Source organism: Saccostrea echinata, unplaced genomic scaffold, assembly GCF_033153115.1.
Source record: "Saccostrea echinata isolate AGI-Se365-2 ecotype Australia unplaced genomic scaffold, CSIRO_AGI_Sech_v1 ptg000027l, whole genome shotgun sequence".
NCBI classification, from domain to species: Eukaryota; Metazoa; Mollusca; class Bivalvia; order Ostreida; family Ostreidae; genus Saccostrea; species Saccostrea echinata.
In genome coordinates, this window is record NW_026889776.1 from 6,448,796 (window position 1) to 6,469,369 (window position 20,574).

At 32.7% G+C, this 20,574-nt stretch overlaps 1 protein-coding gene across 1 annotated transcript; it reads left to right on the plus strand.

Annotated features, from left to right (window-relative positions):
* Positions 1–17,424: 17,424 nt before the first annotated feature.
* Positions 17,425–19,457, plus strand: LOC133193146 (heavy metal-binding protein HIP-like). Its single transcript, XM_061329115.1, has 2 exons — positions 17,425–17,884; positions 19,039–19,457. The coding sequence occupies exons 1-2, from the start codon at positions 17,425–17,427 to the stop codon at positions 19,455–19,457; spliced, it is 879 nt and encodes a 292-aa protein (XP_061185099.1).
* The last annotated feature ends 1,117 nt before the right edge of the window (positions 19,458–20,574 follow it).

A 20,574-nucleotide genomic window follows, 5' to 3' on the forward strand; every position in this document is an offset into this window, starting at 1 on the left:
TATCCAATAATTGTTTAAAACAAATTCATATGTTACCTGGTATGCGGGAGTGCTCTAGCCTGTACAAGATTTAAGGAGGGCCATGAGTCCATGAGATCCTTCATTTTATACACTTTGTATTTACACAGGTACTCGCAGTTGAAATTTAACAACAGTTTTACTTACGGTCTTCATATATCCTTTTAATATTCAATAACAGACTAAGGCATATAAAAACTGTTTTAATCATAAGCATGGTAAAATGCTTCGAGAGCTTGAATGATTCCATTCATTTTTTTAAATCAATTTTTTTCTACAATAATGTTACTTAAAAAAGAAAAATGATGATCGTATGTGTTCGTTCTTTAAACAACGCACTGCTACAGGTAAATCTAAAATGAAAACTTTACCAAATATTTAAAACACGCTACAGTAATATAATACAACAAAATTTTGCCAACTGAATCTTAAAAAAGACTTGGACTCGATAGAGAAATGCATATTTATTTAGCAAAATCGCAATTTTAAATTACATATATCATTTAAATCTGCATGTCTTCAGAGACAATTAAGTATGTTTACGGCTTATTACACTAATTGGACACTTTAAAAGCGTGTCTCGTTAACACACTGTAAAAATATATATCTCATTCATGAAAATCCGAATTAAAGATGTAATTGAATCATAATGCCATTACAACAAATCTAAAACTAAATCTTACAGACACAGAAGAGCCTCGTTAATCCTGATAGCAAATTGTAATGATAAATTAGGAGCCTCGATTACTGAATTATACTTTTTTTTAATTTAAGTTAGGTGTATTGGCCAAATGATTGGCATTTGGATTAAAGGCCTCCAGTGTATATTAATTATTCCAATAAATAAAAGTTTAGTGGTCATAAAAACTAATGGGCCACAACGCTCACCTGAGTCACTTAATCAAAGTTGAATTTCTTTTTCCCTGTATACACGCAATAAATTTAATTTGGATCTCTAATTTTGGCCCAACCCTAGACCAAGGGATCAAAATTCAATTTTTAAAAAAACTGATTTCACAGAACTTAGGTATGTTTTGCTTTTTAATATAATTTAGTATGGTCTTGCAACTCTTAAAAAGATTTATTCCTATATACTTCCTTGTAAACTCTGATCCCCTACTGTAGCCTACTGGGTCCTGATCTGATCTGAACAAACTTGAATCTAAAATACTTGATGATGCTTGCATATCAATATAACTAGTAATGGCTTTGCTGTTCATAAGAGTAAGAATTTTCCCTCTATATTCCTGTATAAAACTTTGATTTCTTATTGTGATGCCGTCCTACCACCAAGGGCGACTATTTGAACAAACTTGAATCTGCACTACCTGAGGATGCTTCACATTTTTTCCTATAAATTCCTATGTATACTTTGATCTCCTATTGTGGATCCAGCCGACACCGGGGTCATAATTGTACAAGCTGAATCTTCACAACCTAAGAATGCTTCAATATTTAGATGCATATGACCTACCAATGATCCTAGTAGGGCGTGGGAGCGGCAATATTTGAACAAACATGAATCCACACTACCTGGAGATGCTCCTATATAGATATGAATAATCACGGCTTTGTTGTTCTTGAGTAGAAGATTTTTAAAGATTTTCTCCTGTGTTTCTTATGGTATGAAAAACTTGGATCTCCTCTTGTAGCCCCATTCTATCCCCTAGGATCATGATTTGAATAAACTTTAATCTACACTACGTAAGAATTTTTCTGTATGAATGTTACTAATCACAGCTTTGCTGACCAGTTTTCTTGAAGAGATTTTTTTTAATATTTTTCCTATATATTACTATGTAAAACTTTGATCGCCTATGTAGTCCCGCCTACCCTAAGGAGTTATGATTTGAACATACTAAAATCTATATTATTTATGATTTTTTCACATAAATTACCTCTATTCTGGCCCATTAGTTCTTGAGAAGAATTTTTTATAAAGATGATATTTTTTCACTAATTCTTGATTATCTCTTCTTGAAAGAGGGCTTGATCCTTCATTTGAATAAACTTTAATTGCCTTTATCCAAAAATGCTTTGTGGCAAGTTTGGTTGAAATTGGCTTAGTGGTTCTTGAGAAGAAATTGACAATGTTAATGTTAACATACAGAAAGATGAGGAAACAGACTGACGGAGAGATGGACGACGGACAAACTGAGGTAAGAAATGTTCTACCACAATAACTGCTTTTATTCAGAAGAAAGTTAACCATACAAGGATATGGTAAAAAGCTGTAACAAATAAACAACAAAATATGAAAAATCAATGACAGATATGGCTTTCCATAGAAAAAATATACAAACAGGTGTACTTATGACTAAAGCAAGCAGATTTTTTTTTACACAGTAATAAAATACTTAAACTGTGTGATAGTAAAGCGTATTACTTCAAAAACATATCATATGTATAGATCAAATTTATAGACGACAATACATGATTCAAAAACTGATGTACGTAATGGCGCACCATACTCTGAGCAAATGGACTTTAAAGGTTCACAAAGTTTACAAATATGCAAAGGTTAGCATCTACAGCAGTTAAGACACAAGTAAATGAGATAATGATCAAGTCATTTAACATTAAATAAAATCTATTAACAACTTACACTGTAGATAGCAGGGGTTCTAAATGGACAACAAATTCAACGTTGAAGTATGGCGGCAATCTCAGACACAAATAACTCGAACAATAAATAATTAGTTCGTATCTCAAACTATTCAATAAAAAATAGCCAAATAGTAAGATAATTAAAACGAAGCCATAGCAGAAAGTTCACTTGAATTTTCAGCTCAGGTGAGCTAAGTACTAAAAGATACTCTCCTATTAAGCACAATAAAGGGGAAAGAAAGCTGCAGGTTAAAAAATATACAGCTGCCATATCACATAAATATGTAATTGTAAGGCCGCACCAATAATTTTTTTGTTCGTCGGACCCGCGCGCTCGTACTTAAGGACATTGGCAAGGTTCCTGGTTATTGTATAGAATTTTTCAAGAACTCTTGAGTAGGTTTAATTGTACTAAATAGGCTATATTCTGGATTGTTTAACCTACTAAGCCAGTCTTCTTTTCTAGATTCTGTCAAATTAGTGTTTTTGCAATTCTCAATGCATTTCCTATGTAAAATGATGATAAAAGGGACCTACATAATTTTTCACCACAATATTTCTCCAAAACCCACTTATTTTAAATAGTTTTTGTATTATATACATTATTGTATCTTCATTTCCTATGACTTCTAGATTTTTTGGCTGAAAATGTATATATAGAAACAAGACAAGGACATACCGGCACCAATCTTTATTTTTGAGTTACTTCCCTTCACAGCTATAATTACATATTATTCATAATGGTCAAGACAGTCAGACTGGTTGATTGATTCTATCATGTAATTGACTGAATTGATTGAAACACATTGTCATAAAGATTTTGGCATGGATTTATTTCAAATTTTATTCGTAGTTACTAAATGCTGCTTCCTTCATAAACCTAAGAACTGATCTCAGTCGGTCTACCTTTCAGCATATGTCACATGTTTGCCTTTCCCAGCATACTGAGCATAACTATGGTAAATGACGACCTGCTGGCTCTTTGTCTCCTGAATACAATGTACAACAAAGCCATTACTACTTTTCAGTCTTGTTGTATTGATGATTCTACCTGTTGAAGAAGTACACGTGCTTTTGTTTACCTCTGTAAACATACGCTTTATTGGTTTTCACCGCTTAGAGAATTCTAAACGGGAGATCACTCTCAATCACTATTTCATAAGTGAAAAAACCCATGTATTAAACCTTTTTTCTCCGGAAAACCTTGACTTGCCAATGTCCTTAAGCAAAACTATGCAAATAATATTAATTTCAATTTCCATGGAAATTCTGTGTTATTTTCTATTCCATTTCCGCTCTATTTTTCGTATTTTGAATCTGCTTACTCTGCAAGTCAGGAAAAATATAAATGTCCGCTCAAATTTTTTCACGCTCCGCCTAAAAATTTGCCTACAAAAAAGTAATAATATTATTATTTAATCGCTTACTTTTTTCATCAAATGTCCGACGAACAAGAAATTAAATTGGTGTGGCCTAATATTTATTCTCTGACCTACAAGGTATACACACCTGAATGTATATGTGTTCTAAAGGTGTTAAATCTCTGCTTTCTTCTTCATTATAAAAATGATGTATTTAGGTTGAAATGTACCCTAATAACACTATCACAAATATACTCTCACGAGACAGATAAATTATATACGACACCCGTACATTTAGTTACGTCCTTGCTAAGTTACATGTTCTAAAAATTACAACTGAAATCCGTTAAATGATAAATTCTTGTAATTCCTTGTAAATTATATTAAAGGATGGTTAGTTTTTTCTTTGACAAATTTTTCTGCCTCACTCTTTTTCTGGCCTATTTAATTTCCTTCGCAGCTTTTGTGGATACATGCCATTTCAACATTATACAAAAGTGCATATTCATACGAATTTGTCGGCAGGAAGCCAAGAGATCAATTGTCTTTGCTGAAGTGTTATACTCTGTTTCCTCTTTAAATAGATCTGAACAATAATATAGAAACAGAAATAATCAGCGGTTATGATTTTCTTTAATAATAAGACAAGGAAGAAAAGAATGGCTCTGTAATAAGATATGAAACATGCACTTTATATCAGAAAAAGTGTTTATTCTAATCCAGACTTAATGATAAAGAACATTAATTTCTATAGAATCACATATTTCACGTCGACTTTTTAAGGATGGTAATATAAGCTCGGATGGATAACGTAACTCTCTTTTTCTACTGTCATGCTAAATTGGCAAAGAGAAGCAATTCCAATTTTGATTTCAGTGACTAAACCGAAGGAAAGTGAAAATAATCAAAAGACAAATTTATTTTAAGAATGTAGAGAACTTTTGAAACAACCTGTAGCGATTTCCGCTAGGAAAAAAATGCTTACCAAAGTTTTTCGAAAGCAAAGGTAGACATTAAAAAGTTCAAAATCAAAGGTACACATAAAAAAGAAAACGTTCGAATATTTATCTCAAAGACAATACTTAAAACTATGCGGAATTGCTATATTCAATTTTAAATTCTCTAAACTGTAAAACTTAAATGTAATACATGCACTTATCAGATCAAAACACAATTGTCATTCGTATTGCTTAATGACTATAATACTATTCAACTTTCCAAGTACACAAAATAACATCTTTTCTGATTTTTTTTTCTTTCCGCCTTACGGTTATAAAACGATTTTGTTCAAAACGTGCAAGGAATTTCTTAACTATCTTTTTTGGATCGACCTCTCGTGTTTATCCACCAAGATTTCATCTGGTTCGTTGCTTCACATATCTTGCATATGAAAGATAGCTCATCTTCCTTTTTAAAAATGAGTTAGATTAAGATATAGAGGAGAATACCCATGTAATTATCACGGAGAGCGATTGCAAGAATATAAGCATATCCCGCATTGCCAGGGTAACCCATAATTTTTTGTCCCCCGCTTTTATTGTAAGTAGGGGATATCAATTTCGGTCTGTCTGTCCGTCCCTCCGTCTGTTCGTCCGTCTGTTTTTCTGTCTGTCAGTAACACTTTCGTTTCCACGCGATATCTCGAGAAACCTTTGAGCTTTCGCAATGAAATTTTACATAACAACTCCCTATGGCCTTAAGAAGAACCTTATTGATTTTTTGAGGCCAAAAGGTCAAAGGTCAAGGTCATAAACTCATAATTTCTGTCTGTTTTAAAACTTTCGTTTCCGTGCGATATCTCGAGAATCCTTTGAGCTTTTGCAATGAAATTTTACATAACAACTCCCTATGACCTAAGAAAGATTCTTATTGATTTTGAGGTCAAAAGGTCAAAGGTTAATGTCGTAAATTCAGACATTTCGTTTGTGTGTAACACTTTCGTTTCTGGGTGATATCTCAAAAAGATTTTGAGCAAATTTATTTGCGTCATTTAATTTGCAATGAAATTTTGTACCATAACTCCCTATGGCCTCTCTCGCCCCTCTCAAAGTGTCCCGCCCCGTTTTTTTTAAATTGTATTGAAAGTTGCATGGCACTATTTTTAACACAGAAGCATGTGGAGAGTTATTGCATATAATACAGGTTGTCGGCGGACTTAATATTCTAATAACATCTATTACAATTGTGTAGTAAAGGCTAAATAAGACACCATGTGTTGTGTAAAATTTTGATGTTATCGATCGTAAATATAAACATGTATACGTACGTGACCTTATGTTTGCATTTAATTTGCTTTTAACCAAGTGCCTCGTTGGTCTATGGGTAAGACTCCTGTTTAGCATATGAGAGGTCAAGCGTTCAAATCCCGGACGATTCGGTTTATTTATTTATTTATTTTATTTTTTTTTTTTTTTTGTTGAGAAATGTTTTTTTTATTTCGGTTTACTTTAAATGTCTTATGATAGTATTCAATATATGAAATGAAGAAGTCTGGCGTTATTATCACAGTGTGATAAATATTTCATATAAAAAGAATCTGAATTTTTGTTCAAGAATAAATTCATATCAACATAAAAGTAGATTAAATGTTCAATAATGAGATTCCATTGAAATACGCCCTATTTGAGCATGATAAAGAATGAATAATGCATACATAAGTAGATTCTAGCGCTCTTTCTATCTTTTATATGTTGTATAAATTTGCAATGGCTTTGAGAGATTTGTTAATATAACATTTCATAACAATAGATTGATAAAAATGTTGAATTCTTTTATGAGTTAACATCAAATGTTTCCTCTTTTTACAGGGTAGACCAGATAGACCAGACGTGTTACATAGTTTTCAACTTAAAAATGAAACATGTAAACTTGTAAAAACATGTATATTGGGTTCAGTAGTTTAGATGTAGTGCTAGTTGTTTTCATTCTTTTTTTCAATTTACTTTGTGTTCATGACTTTCTATTCCTTTCTTTGTTCGAGGAAGAGGCGGCTTCCCGAGAATTTTATTATTTCTATGTTTGTCTTTTAGGTCATCTTTATTGCTTTGTATAAATGTTCATTTGTGACCATGTATCTTTTCATTATTTGTAGACCCGACACTATATAAGGATAAACAATGTTGTTGGCCATCTAGTGCTCTCTCTCTCTCTCTCTCTCTCTCTCTCTCTCTCTATATATATATATATATAGTTTATATAGTTAGGAATTTAATATGTAAAATATCAACTATTCATTTTTTTATTTGTATGTTGCAGTAGGTATATGTTAACAATCAGTAGATGTATCATCCTTTTATGACCATTAAGACAGAAAACCATAAAACTGTTAAAATCACATAATGATGCAATTTGTTTAAATATACAAAATGACATTTAGGCTTTTCTTACATGTATATGTTATATGCACATAAAATACAATTTTTACGGTATGTTATTAACTCATAAAATACAATATACGCATAATTTCTTTTTGCAAGCTCTTCAAAAATAGATAATATTATCAGGTTTTACCTGTCTCTAAAGGGAAGATATCATTTTTACAGCCTTATTGGTTATCCGATGAAGTTTTATTGTAATATGTCTGCACGTTCGCCAGTCCTTCTGAGCATTTCATTCTAGCGCTGATTACAAGATTTTTAATAAAAGAATGGGTGTCCTTAAGAGTCCTGAAAAAAAAGCCGTAAATTGAAGTTTTATAAAACGCCGATCTTTACCCATTCCTCCTATTAATATTGATGATGTGACCTAAAAACCACTCCGGGTATGTGTCAAATTCCGGACGGTGACACTAATGTATCGATGCTTCAATTTAGATTCATGACACCAAGGCATTGCTTTTGTAGAAATGTTCTACTTAATATAATCATGTATATGTAGATCTTGCTATTGCCTGTAAAATATGTTGGATTCACTTCTTTTACAGCTTGGTTAAGGGTTCGCAAAAAGAGGACGTTAAGTCCACCCATTATCTATTTATCTAAAATGTAACTATATTTTTTTTCATTTGAGAAATGACAAGATTTGGAAGCACAGCATTCTTATAAATGTAAGCATTCAGAATACCTTTACCGAATGCTCAAAATTAAGTTTGGCTTCCTAGATTTCCATGCAAACTATACATAGTAATTTTGTGCAGTCGTATATTATATTTGTCCTGAATATCAGTCTTACTTTACTTACCTTGTCATTGTTCATTTGCAAAATTATTTTGTTAAAAAACATTCTGATTGTACACACAGGTACTCTGAAGTTGATATTAAGAGGATGCTTGAGTTTCTGATTGACAATATCTATATGGTTTTTGGAGACCAGGTCTTCCAACAATCCATTGGAATTCCCATGGGTACCAATTGCTTCCCGTTATTAGCAGACCTATTTTTGTATTCATATGAAGCAGAATTTGTTAAAATCTTGTACGTGAAAAGAAGAAAACACTTGCTGTGGCCTTCGGCTCGACATTTAGATATATGGACGACGTACTGTCAATTAACAATGGTTATTTCCATACGTATGTCGATACGATATATCACAGTGAACTCGAATTAAAAGATACCCCAGAGTCTGACACATCTGTCTCATATTTAGATATTTTACTAGAAAAAGACATTAATGGTAATCTAACAACCAAGCTTTATGATATACTAGTACGTGATGACTTTAACTTTTCAATCGTCAGCTTCCCTTTCTTATGCAGCAATATTCCTTCATCACCTGCATATGGGGTTTATATCTCTCAGTTGATTCGATACGCAAGAGCATGCTCTACGTATGAACAATTTCTAAAACGAGGTAAGTTATTGAAACACAAGTTGATAAAACAAGAATATCAGCAGTCTCGTTTAAAGTCGTCATTTCTTAAGTTCTATGGTCGATACAATGACCTTGTCAGCAAATACAATTTATCATTAAGTCAAATGCTGACTGACGTTTTTCATTCTAATTGTTAGGCCATTATTTACACACTGAGTTGTCGATGGATTTTTCCGTTATTACCCGATCATGACAAGGATCACACGGTGGGTGTGACCGGTCGGCAGGGGATGCTTACTCCTCCATGACACCTGATCCCACCTCTGATGCTTTGGAGGTCCGTGTTTGCTCTGTATCTGTATTATTTGATGGGCTTTTGAGCTTGAATTCTGTTCGTTATCTCCATTCATTTCATGACAGAGGTTGTCACATATGCATGATAATGCAATCAGATAGAATAATTTTCATTCAAATGATGTCGTCGACAAATTACAAGGGTATCCTTACAAAAATTTTCTATAGTTAACTATAATCTATAGTTTTTGTAGTTAAAAAGAGTAAATATTTTGATACTTTGATTTACTATTAAATTTTACTCTGGAACTTTTTTTTTTGGCTGTATAGATGTCTAAAGAAGGATAGACTTTCCTAAACTTGATAGAATTTAAGAAATGGTATTGTTTTCTATCCATCAGTTTTTAAAGAACAGCAGCTCTGCATATAACACGGAAGGAATGTTGACCATACATTTGCATGCGCGGATCTAGAGGGGGGTCGGGGGGGTTCCGGATCCCCCTTGAATTTTCAAAGTCATTTCAAAGTCATTAAACGTATATACTGAAGCAAATAAATAATGACTCCCCCCCCCCCCTATCTAGAGTAAACATGGACCTACCGCCATCACCACGAAATAGGTATTTTTTAAGTTTGCAAATGGACCTGACTTCAGGGGTTTTTTTTTCTTCTTTTTTTGCTTGTCAAGAAATCTTCTTGGTTTGATACGTCTGGGAAAAGAAGTTTACTTTTTTTTTGCCTTTTTGCTTGTCAAGAAATTTCTGGATTGGAATTTTTTTTCTTACTGGGGTGGACCCCCTTCTCCCCCCCCCCCCTCTCCCCCGGAAAGAATCCGTGGATCCGCGCCTGCTTTTACCAATGAGGTAGAGACTGCATAATTTAACTATGCTCTGTAAATTTTTAATTGTTTCAATAGATTACCTCGGTTTAAGAGTATTCCACTTGTCTTATTTTTAGTGCAGTCCATGATTCATGTCTCTGCTTATTTTATTTTCAAGCGTTCCACAAACTTAATTGAACTTATTTATTAACAAAAATTAATTTCCCCCATTTGGAGCCACCCCTCAGTTGTAGAGGTTTAAACATCGAATAACCATCGAATAAACTTTTTTCAAAAATCTTGATTTTTCCCCTGATGTTCATTAGTTATTGTCATGGAAATGTGATATTTTTACTCTGAAGAGAACGTTCTTGAATTATCCGAAGAATAATCAGGAGAAAAATACATGTCTTATTATATTTCTCTTCCAAATTGTGAGAAGATGCTTCAGTATGCAAACAATAAAGTAATTGTTTTTCACTTCATAAATATGATACTGATATCGTTTTGCCTAATATTAATAAAAAGTATAATTAGATTTATGATATGCATGGTTAAACAATAATTATACTATTTCCATCAAACATGAAGCGGATGATTTAAATCCGGAGGTTGGAATAGAACTACGTCTGTAGAAACAGCTTCAGATCTATTACTTTTAGTTGTAACCTGACAAGGGCTGGGAGAAAAAAAGAAAACATATATAGCACTTCAGTATAATTTTTTTTTTCAAAAAAGTATGCAAAATCTTGGTAAAGAGGAGGCAATTCCTTGTTACGTGGGTAACACTAGTATCCATATTTGGTACATGTAAATTAATGGATGCTTGATTTCTTGATAACCGAGTCAATGGAAAATTTGATCCCCTATATAATCTTATATATGGGTGCAAGGTTTTTTATTAGATTATGATATTTTCATTTTCAAATTCCGTCTTTTATTCTGAATAGTAAAACAATTATTCTTCACATAAAAATACAGGCATATTCGAGTAATACAGATACAAATTAAACAAGTACTGATTCTGGATAGGGATTTCCATAAAAGATTTTAAACGTTTTGCAACTATGAATATGCAAGAGAAACATTTAAAATGCCTTATTCAAAAGACTAAAACCTTCACATAGCTCAGTGGGTAGAGCGCTCGCACGGTGATCGTAAGGTCGTGGGTTCAAACGCTGGCCGCGATTAACCTAAGTCGACTGATTAAAAAATAGGTAACTGTTCCTTCGCCAAGCGCACGGCACTTTGAAGTGAAAGGCGTGGGTCTTTTGGATGAGACCTTAAAAACCTAGGCCCTTTGTCACGGCAGGCATTGGCATAATAAAGATTTCCAACTGCTCACTGGCCCTGAGTGCCGAGTCAAAGTCTAAATTTGAAGTCATTCACCGGTATACTACGAAAGCCGGATAGGCTCATTTTTGACAAGATAAAAAAAATCAACTCGATATAACGAGATAGTTATCTCGTTATAACGAGTTAGTATCTCGTTATAACGAGTTAGTTAACTCGTTATAACGAGTTAGTATCTCGTTATAACGAGATAATTATCTTGTTATAACGAGTTAGTTATCTCGTTATAACGAGTTAGTATCTCATTATAACGAGTTAGTATCTCGTTATAACGAGATAATTATCTTGTTATAACGAGTTAGTTATCTCGTTATAACGACTTAGTATCTCGTTATAACAAGTGAGTTATATCGTTATAACGAGTTAGTAATCTCGTTATAACGAGATAATTATCTCGTTATAGCGAGTTAGTTATCTCGTTATAACGAGATAATTATCTCGTTATAATGACTTAGTTATCTCGTTATAAAGAGTTAGTTATCTCGTTATAATGATATAATTATCTCGTTATAACGAGATAATTATCTCGTTTATAACGAGTTATTTATCTCGTTATAACGAGATAGTTTTCTCTTTATTTCGAGATTTAATAGCAAAATAGGAATAAAAATGACTGTAGTTTCTAATGCCATTGAATTTTTAGCTAGTAATTATCAGTCAAATTTAACTTGAACAATTGATAAATGGTTGAAAATTCAATTTGCTCTGGGGTTTACTTATGATTAAATCTTGAACTATATTGCTGTCAATAATCATATTTTGAAAAGTATAGCAACTCTAAGGCGAACACATTTACACATTAATTCGTGTTATTCAAATTATTGCATTAGGATGCGATATTTTTCTTAAAATAATATTGCCAAATATACTTGCTTCAAACTTTGGCAATTTATTTATGACAACTATTTCTGATGAATGACTCTATTTCTACATATTTTGGACGACTTATACACTTTCATATATCAATTTCTATACCACTAAAATTAAATATCAGAGACAATATAAGTGCAACATATCAAAGGCGCTTATGCAACATATGATATATACGATTACAGTGTGATACATATGTTATTTTTGAGATTCAGAAATGTTTTGAAGAAGGGGGATGGTGAGACATCAGCAGTTAGATCATAGGCGTAGTAATAGGTGGGCTAATGTCCCCACCACCACTTTTGAAAAGGAGGCGGTCAAGAGTATCTTTGTGCCCCTTCCTCCAGATTTTTTTCTACCTGAGTAAATATCTCCCGAAAATAATGGCAAATACTCGTGATTGGAATATCAACTCATTTTTTTTTCTTTTTGCTTGTCAAATATTTTACTTGGTATACCCCCCTCCTTGAACTTTGTGACTAAGCTAATGCAGATTGTCCACGATGATGAGGAATGATGAAGCAAAAATGATATTACATCCTTCTAAGTAATAAGACGTTAGATCTGATCTGCTGATATTGACATTTTATCTAATATTCTGTCATGATTCACTGTTTATATTTTTTGCGGGGGGAGGGGGGGTCCAAGCTGTGGAGATTCACGTAGACCTGTTTGAGATTCACGTGTATTTGGCGGATCCTATGTTTACCACATCTTGACAAAACATCAAACCAGAGTTTACAAAACAAAAAAAAGTTTACAGAGTTTACAAAGCCAGTTCACTTTTATAATCTTTTTACTTAGGATTGATCAACGAATAGTCCTAATATATTACATGTATATCATAAATACAACATTGAAGCAATGTCGTTAATTATTTTCCTCATTACAATATTTATTATGATTGTATACTTTGCAAGCATATAATTTTTATTTCAAAAAGAGGTTGATGATTTTTTTTTTTTTGGGGGGGGGGGGGTAATAAATAGAGGATATTCAATGTTTTGTAGTTGATATGGAATTTATTTCACGGGTGGGACAGGAATTTTTTTTAAATTTTTCATGAGTGAAAATATCAAAAATCCTGTCTCACGATACAATACATATTTCTAGGCATAATTTATGCTTGAAATACACCTTAATTAATGCGTATCATATTGTAAACTTTAGATATTAAACTTTCATTCTATACCCAAAAAGGTCACAAACATGTCAATTATTTTTACTATTGTCAGAGTGAGTCATGTGATTTTCCTACATGCACTACATTTCAACCTGCTAACCTTCAACTTTTTACTGTGGCTTCCGTAGAATAAAGAGCCCCAAAAGTTTTTTTATTTTACTACATTGATAATAACGCAAAAAATACATATTGTACCTGAGATTTCATGACAAATGGGTAAATTAAAATGATTCTTTCTTTAAACAAACAAAAGAAATATATAAATTATTAAGTGATAAGTACAGTATTAGTTCTTGAAATTCATCATATTTATTATTGAGGGGAAGGAGGGATTGATGATAAAAGCAACGTGAATTTAGTTTTTTGTCAGACATTGAATTTTGATCTTGCCCCTTTAAGGCGATGAAATTGAACTAGTATTCCTTGTTCGATCTCTCTTTCGATCAATTTTTATCTCGTTATAACGAGATAATTATCTCGTTATAACGAGATAACTAACTCGTTATAACGAGATAACTAACTCGTTATAACGAGATAACAAACTCGTTACAACGAGATAATTATCTCGTTATAACGAGATAACTAAGTCGTTATAACGAGATAACTTTCTCGTTATAACGAGATAACTAAGTCGTTATAACGAGATAACTTTCTCGTTATAACGAGAAACTAACGCGTTATATCGATATACTAACTCGTTATAACGAGATAATTAACTCGTTATAACGAGATAACTAACTCGTTATAACGAGATAATTATCTCGTTATAACGAGATAACTTACGCGTTATAACGAGATACTAACTCTTTATAACGAGATACTAACTCGTTATTACGAGATAATTATCTCGTTATAACGTGTTAAATTTTTTTTTGTCATGTCTAAAATGAGCTTTCGTAGTATACATGTATGTTGACGTAGAAAGCAGAGAAATATCCATTTATCAAGCCGAGCTTGGAAATCAGCGTATTTGCATATTTTGAGATTTAATTCTCGAATTAATAACGCTTATAACACGGGAAGTTATACTTTTTCTTCACTTTCTTTTGAGCTTAAATCTGCAATATGGTCTCTTAAACTTTTTATTAGGCGTCATACAGTTCTATGCTTGTATCAAAATGTTATCGAAGTAGATTAAGATTCTGATTTTAATTAAATTGATCATCGTCAAATTCATGTCATTTATTTATAATACTCGCTCCGTCCTAATTTTTACCAAAATTACTGTAATTTTTTATTGACAAAATAATATTCATAAGATAAAGCTACTATTTTCTTTAATCTGGAAATAAGGTATACAGCATCTTCTAGACACAATTCTACAAAAGATTTATATGTATGTGTCTTTAAAGTAGCTTCGCATTAATCAAACCAGTTTCATAAGCTGCATGTTTACTTTGTCAATGAGCTAACTTTCAAAGAAACGGTAATAGAAAAAGAAGCTATAAATTAAATGCACTTTATGGCAAAACTGGATTTCAAAATTAAAGCCATTGATCTATTTTTAGGAACTCAAGGAACTTTTTGTTGTTGTCGTTGTTGCTCTAACGTCTAAACATGAAGCAAAAATCTCAATAGTCTATCATTTATTGTTTGTTCCATATCAATATAAAATTTTCATTATCAAAATTTCATTAAGAATCTTCCAAGGAACTTAAGCCTGATGATTTTTTAATTGTCAGCTGGTTTTAGCAAACGAAAATACCTTTAAAAAAGTCTCCAAGTTGAGTTTTAGAGATAAAGTAAGATTTTTCTCGATTGGTACATGGATCGTCGAATTTAAATCATGCTTATGTTATTTTTTTAAATAAAAGAAGTATATTTAACATATTCTCTTCAAGTTGTTGAGATTTGAACATCTTGTACACAATCTTGGTGTATTTCCCCAAATTAATACATGTATTCTCAACACGGTGACGAAATAAATGATCGTGCAGGATATCACATCATAAAAGTAGATAGTCAAATTAAATTATCATTGCAATATCAGTTTTCAATCTAGGTTCTGAGTTACTTGTATACATGTAATTAGAACAAAACCAGATCCATGTGATGTCGAACGATATATTTAATCGTTCATGATCATTATCTATACATGAATACTAATGAAATGCAAATTATAGTTAAAGCAGCAGCATTTTACAGAAGGCAAAAGTTGGATAGAAACAATTTATGAATTAAAATTTTACTCTAAATGAGGGTATGCCCTTGTGATATTTAAATTTGTTTATGACCTCCATGTAGGACATATTATATGCATTTATCACGTGACTGTCAAATCAGGTGACCAAGCTAAATTCACCACAACGTGAGATTTCACTTAGCTGCAATAATGTAGCCGTCTCCAATTTTTTTTTTTTTTTTTTTTTTTTTTTTTTTGAGGGCTACAACTCCTTAGGATCTCCGTAATGGTGCAAGTGCGGGAATGATTCACTACCGCACAGATTTCGGCTCAAATTATCAGTAAGTGGGTATCAGTAAGTGGGTATTTTATTAACATATCTTACCTAAACTCATAAAATGTAGTTATGCAAGACATGATCAAAAAATATACAGAACAATCCGTGTATCTGTTATTTTTCGTGTATGTCAACATCACAACTTGAATTTATCCGCCATGTCTACTTACCTTGATAGATTTTATTTTGGGACAACCAGTGAGAATTCGGGATCTCGGGGAGCGGTTCTGTTTAGGATTTCCCTTATTACATGTATAAGCATGAATATCACTGTTTATGTAAAAGCAAAATCCCATGGAATGCTTTTTTTAATCGATGTTTAGTGATATCATACAACACAAACATTTATCAACACCGACATTATTTTACTTTATCAAGTGATTCTAAATTTCAAACGCGAGTCTCAGTACATCACAGGAGAACTGTCATGGCTGCTGAGGAGAACGTTTGCAAAACACGCAGATTTATTTTACTTGGTTTTCGCGTATAAAGGGCTATGATGTTGATAGTGAATAAAAATTCCGTCTTTTTGGAAGTAAGTTGATTGCAAAAACAAAAAAAAAGCCTTATATCAACTTAATTGTAATCCATCGGCGTAAACCATTGTTTAAAGAGACGTAGGTGCTATTGTGTCGATAAAGCATTGAGTGTATTTTTTTCGCCTGATATACATGAACATAGTTTTAGACAGCAGTACAAGGTGCGCAATCATTATTTAATTAACTCCTCAATATCATCAAAATGCTTTATGTACATGCAAACGTCAAAGCGTTTGTACGGTATTTGAAGCAACTATTAATCATCTAAAACAACTTAAATATCAAATGTGAGCATGGACCAGTGTCTTTGGAATACAATCTTTCAATTTCAGCCTTTTAAAGTAAAAAAGGAAGCTGTACGGTTTTTCCGATGATCAAGTAAACATTATGCAGTAAACCGACGAAAACCACATGTCGCTATTGAATCGTAAACACGTAGTAAACCGTCATGCTTTGCGACTCATTCATTTGGTTGGTGAATGGGTTTGACGATAACATCGTCACGTGCTGAAAAGTGCCTTCCATAAAAGGTAGTGTACCCGACCTGATAGAGGAATCATAAATACATGCTTTAAAAAATTTCAAATGTAAATGCTCAATCACATCAAGATTTTCATAGCTCCATACGTCATAGCCTATTAATAAGACTCGTAATACAACTTTAACAAATTTAAAAAGACAAGCAAAATGTAGGGGAAAAAAATCACGCATAAACCAATTTATACAGACATTTCAAAGATGTCTGAAAGATAGCAGATAATGAGTTCAAGATATTCTATTAGTTCAGGTAACTGGCAGTGAGGAATGGACGATCACAAGTTACCTCGTCATCGTTGCTTCTTCGACGATACGGCAGATTTATTTTAACAAGATAATCTAATAATCTAAGTAAAATAATGACCACACACATTTAGTAACGTAATGTACTTAACTGTGTAAAATGTCTAGGTTGCCTTTCATTTTTTTTTCTCGGTTGAGCAATAACGTGATTTCCTCTTAATAGTTAATGCAATAAAATTAATTTTAGCTAATGAAAATGGGTATTTTGAGAGAATTTTCTAACATAATATTCCTCAAGCGTAAAATTCAATTGAAAAATCTTTATAAATACAGAGTCCAGTGTAGTTCACCTCCTGAAAAAAAATAATCAGCGTTTTTAAACTTGCTAAGAATGACGGTTTTATCTGTTATGTATTTATTTCTCTGTATTGGTGGGACTTTTGCAAAGAAAGTTCTACCAGAAAAAGACGCCTCTGGAGAACATACATTATTGTCTAGTACTACTGAAGGAAAACTCTCCGGCGTTTTACGAAACATTCTTAACCAAGAAAGTTTAGTTCGCTTCTCAATGGCACAGAAATTTCAGAAATTGGTTTTGGACGTCCTAGATAATCAACACAATAGTAAAAGTTTGCTAAGGAAAGTTGGCAACATAGCTAAAGAGTTACAGGCTCTGGAGACAAGGGACCAGATACTGGAGGAGGAGAATTTTAAACTCAAACAAGAATTAAAGGTTATGTACGATAATCAGAGTCACATAACGGAACAATTTCAAAGGCTCGATGAATTTGACATACGCCTAAAAATGGTTGAAGAAAAGATGATTAACCTCTCGGCTCAACAAACGGCAGGTAAATGAAAATTTTATTAAGTAATTGTCTACAAATATGTCATAATTTTTAATATATACATTTGTGGTATCTCTCTATTTAAAGAGAGCAAAGATCGTCATACCGGTATGAAGTTTTTCGAAGGTCATTACGTGATCTAATCACACAGCGCAGTAATATCTACAGTATATAAAAAGACACCCTGCTTAGCAATATAGCATGCTTTTCATGTAAAAAAAAAAGCACACAAGTAAAATAATAATAATTTTATTTGCAATGTAAACGAGTATTTAATACAGTTCTTGACCGATTTTACATAGAGAATAGAAAACTACTTGTTATAAGTTTCATGTCTGAGCTCCATAGTCTCAACGTTTACCCTTATTTTTCCTGTAGACCTCTGAATGCTATTTTTTCTTTCATTGAACCTTACAATAAATTTGAAAATCATGAAAATTGACAGATAAAACTAATTAAATCAATATAATCAAACTTACATGTAAATGATTGCGTACACGACCATGTGTATGGAATACAACACTGAGAGCTCAAAACCTTAATCCAAATGTTCTCTCTTTGATTAGTCCATTTTTTCTTGCACTTAATTACATGTTAAAACTACCTAATAAACAAGGGATTTAAAATGTGAAATGTTTTATACCAACTATGCAGTAGGTCTAGATAATATCAACAGATGGTTAATGTACTGTCTATTTTTTTTTTCAAAATGAAATGCTTCTAACATTATGAAAGAATATGAACAGACACAGTACTTGATTATGTAAACAGAAATAAATTTGTTAGTACGCTTTGTCTATATAAATCTTCTGCACGATGATACGATGGCGCAATAATGATGACTCAATGGCGCAAAGATGCGATTACGATAGTGCAATTGTAAGAAAGGGTGACAGTGCTATGATACGATGGTCAAAAATGACACAATAGTACGATGATGTTGAAGCGATGATCGTTATCGCACCATTGTGCTATCGCATTATCGGGTCTTTGTCACTGCGCTATTGCGTCATTGTGTCCTCGACCCGAAAGTTCATGTGTTATGGTGCGAGATGAATATAAGTGACCCTCTCCGGAACCTATAGTATACGTTAGGGCTTTCATATCTTTAAACTCTATATATACTAGAATGCTATTGTTATAAACTTTTCTTTCAGACACAGGGAAGAGAGTGTATTTTTCAGCTGGAATTACGAAAGAAATAAGGAACTCCGCCGTCTGGAATGGCAACGACGTGATTATATTCTATGACGTAATTTCGAACGAAGGAGGGGCCTATAATGCTTCGACGGGAGTATTCACAGCCCCGGTGGACGGAGTTTATGTGTTCAGCTGCTTCATATTGACTGATAGAACGACTTTTTATGCATATTTAGAAGTCAACGGTTCCAGAAAAATCAACGTTCTTGGCAATACAGGTCCCAGTAGGTACGATATATTAGAAAGCGCTGGGAACCTTGACATTTTGCACTTACAGCAGGGTGACAGGGTCTTAATGAGACGTTCGAGTGGAAGTAACATAAGGTCTGTCCATGATGCGCCATCCACAACCTTTTCTGGTTTTCTATTGTATTAAAGAATACCACTGGTTTATCTGCAAATATATTTCCAAAATTTTAAAAAGAGCAGACTATATAAATTGATGAAATAGTTTGATATTAATGCATTTTAATTAAAATGTTTTATTGTTTACACCATCCTCACAACGTCAATGGTCCCGAGTCAATTCATTGTCGTTGGACACCTGACAAATTTCATTTCAATCTATATGTATTTCAAATATAAATTGAATAAAAAATATCATTTAAATTGAGCCTGATTACATAATTTAATATGTCGAATTGTGGAGTTCTACACTTTTTAATGAAAAGAAATAAATAATAATAACAGAAGACAAGTAGCCTTTAGTCCTCATAAAAGAGTAAAAAAAAGTAGACTGCACAGAACCTCACATAGGAGCTATAGGGATATAATTTTGAGTTGATACTCGAATAATTGATAGCAAACTAAGTATGAAGTGGTATATAAACTTTTTTTAATACATGGGTATTGTATATGAAATGAAGAGGTGGTGTATTTTTGACAAGCTAATATTGAGAATTTGTGTCCCTACCCCCTTAGGGGAAAAAAAGAAGAGCATCCGCAGTTCGGGGGGGATCACACTGCCCCCCCCCCCCGTATTTGTAGAATTATTAAATGTATACATGTATATTGAAGCAAATTTTAAAAAAGCCAATATGGTTATAAAGATTTGATTGCTTATTCTTTAATATGTGTATAGAAGATTCTTCTTAATATACTATGTACAGAATATTTATCACACACTGTAATATTGATTTTATGAGTTTGTACACGCCAGACATCATAACTTTTTTTTCATTTCACATGTTGAATAGAATCATTTAGTAAATTCCAAAAAAAAAAAAAATAAATAAATAAATAAAAAAAAAAAAAAAAAGATTCGTCCGGGGATTGAACCCGGACCTCTCGCTGATTGAGCGAGCAACATACCACTACACCACGGAGGCACTTGATTAAACAGCAAATTAAATGTAAACATTAACGTAGGTCGCGGGTTTGCAGGCCATTTAAAAGTGTCCGAAAACATACCATGAAAATTAGTTATGTGAGTCCTCTACCTTCATTTTATATTCTCTGAAAATTTTATAAAATTCGTCTGCATTGTTTTCGTG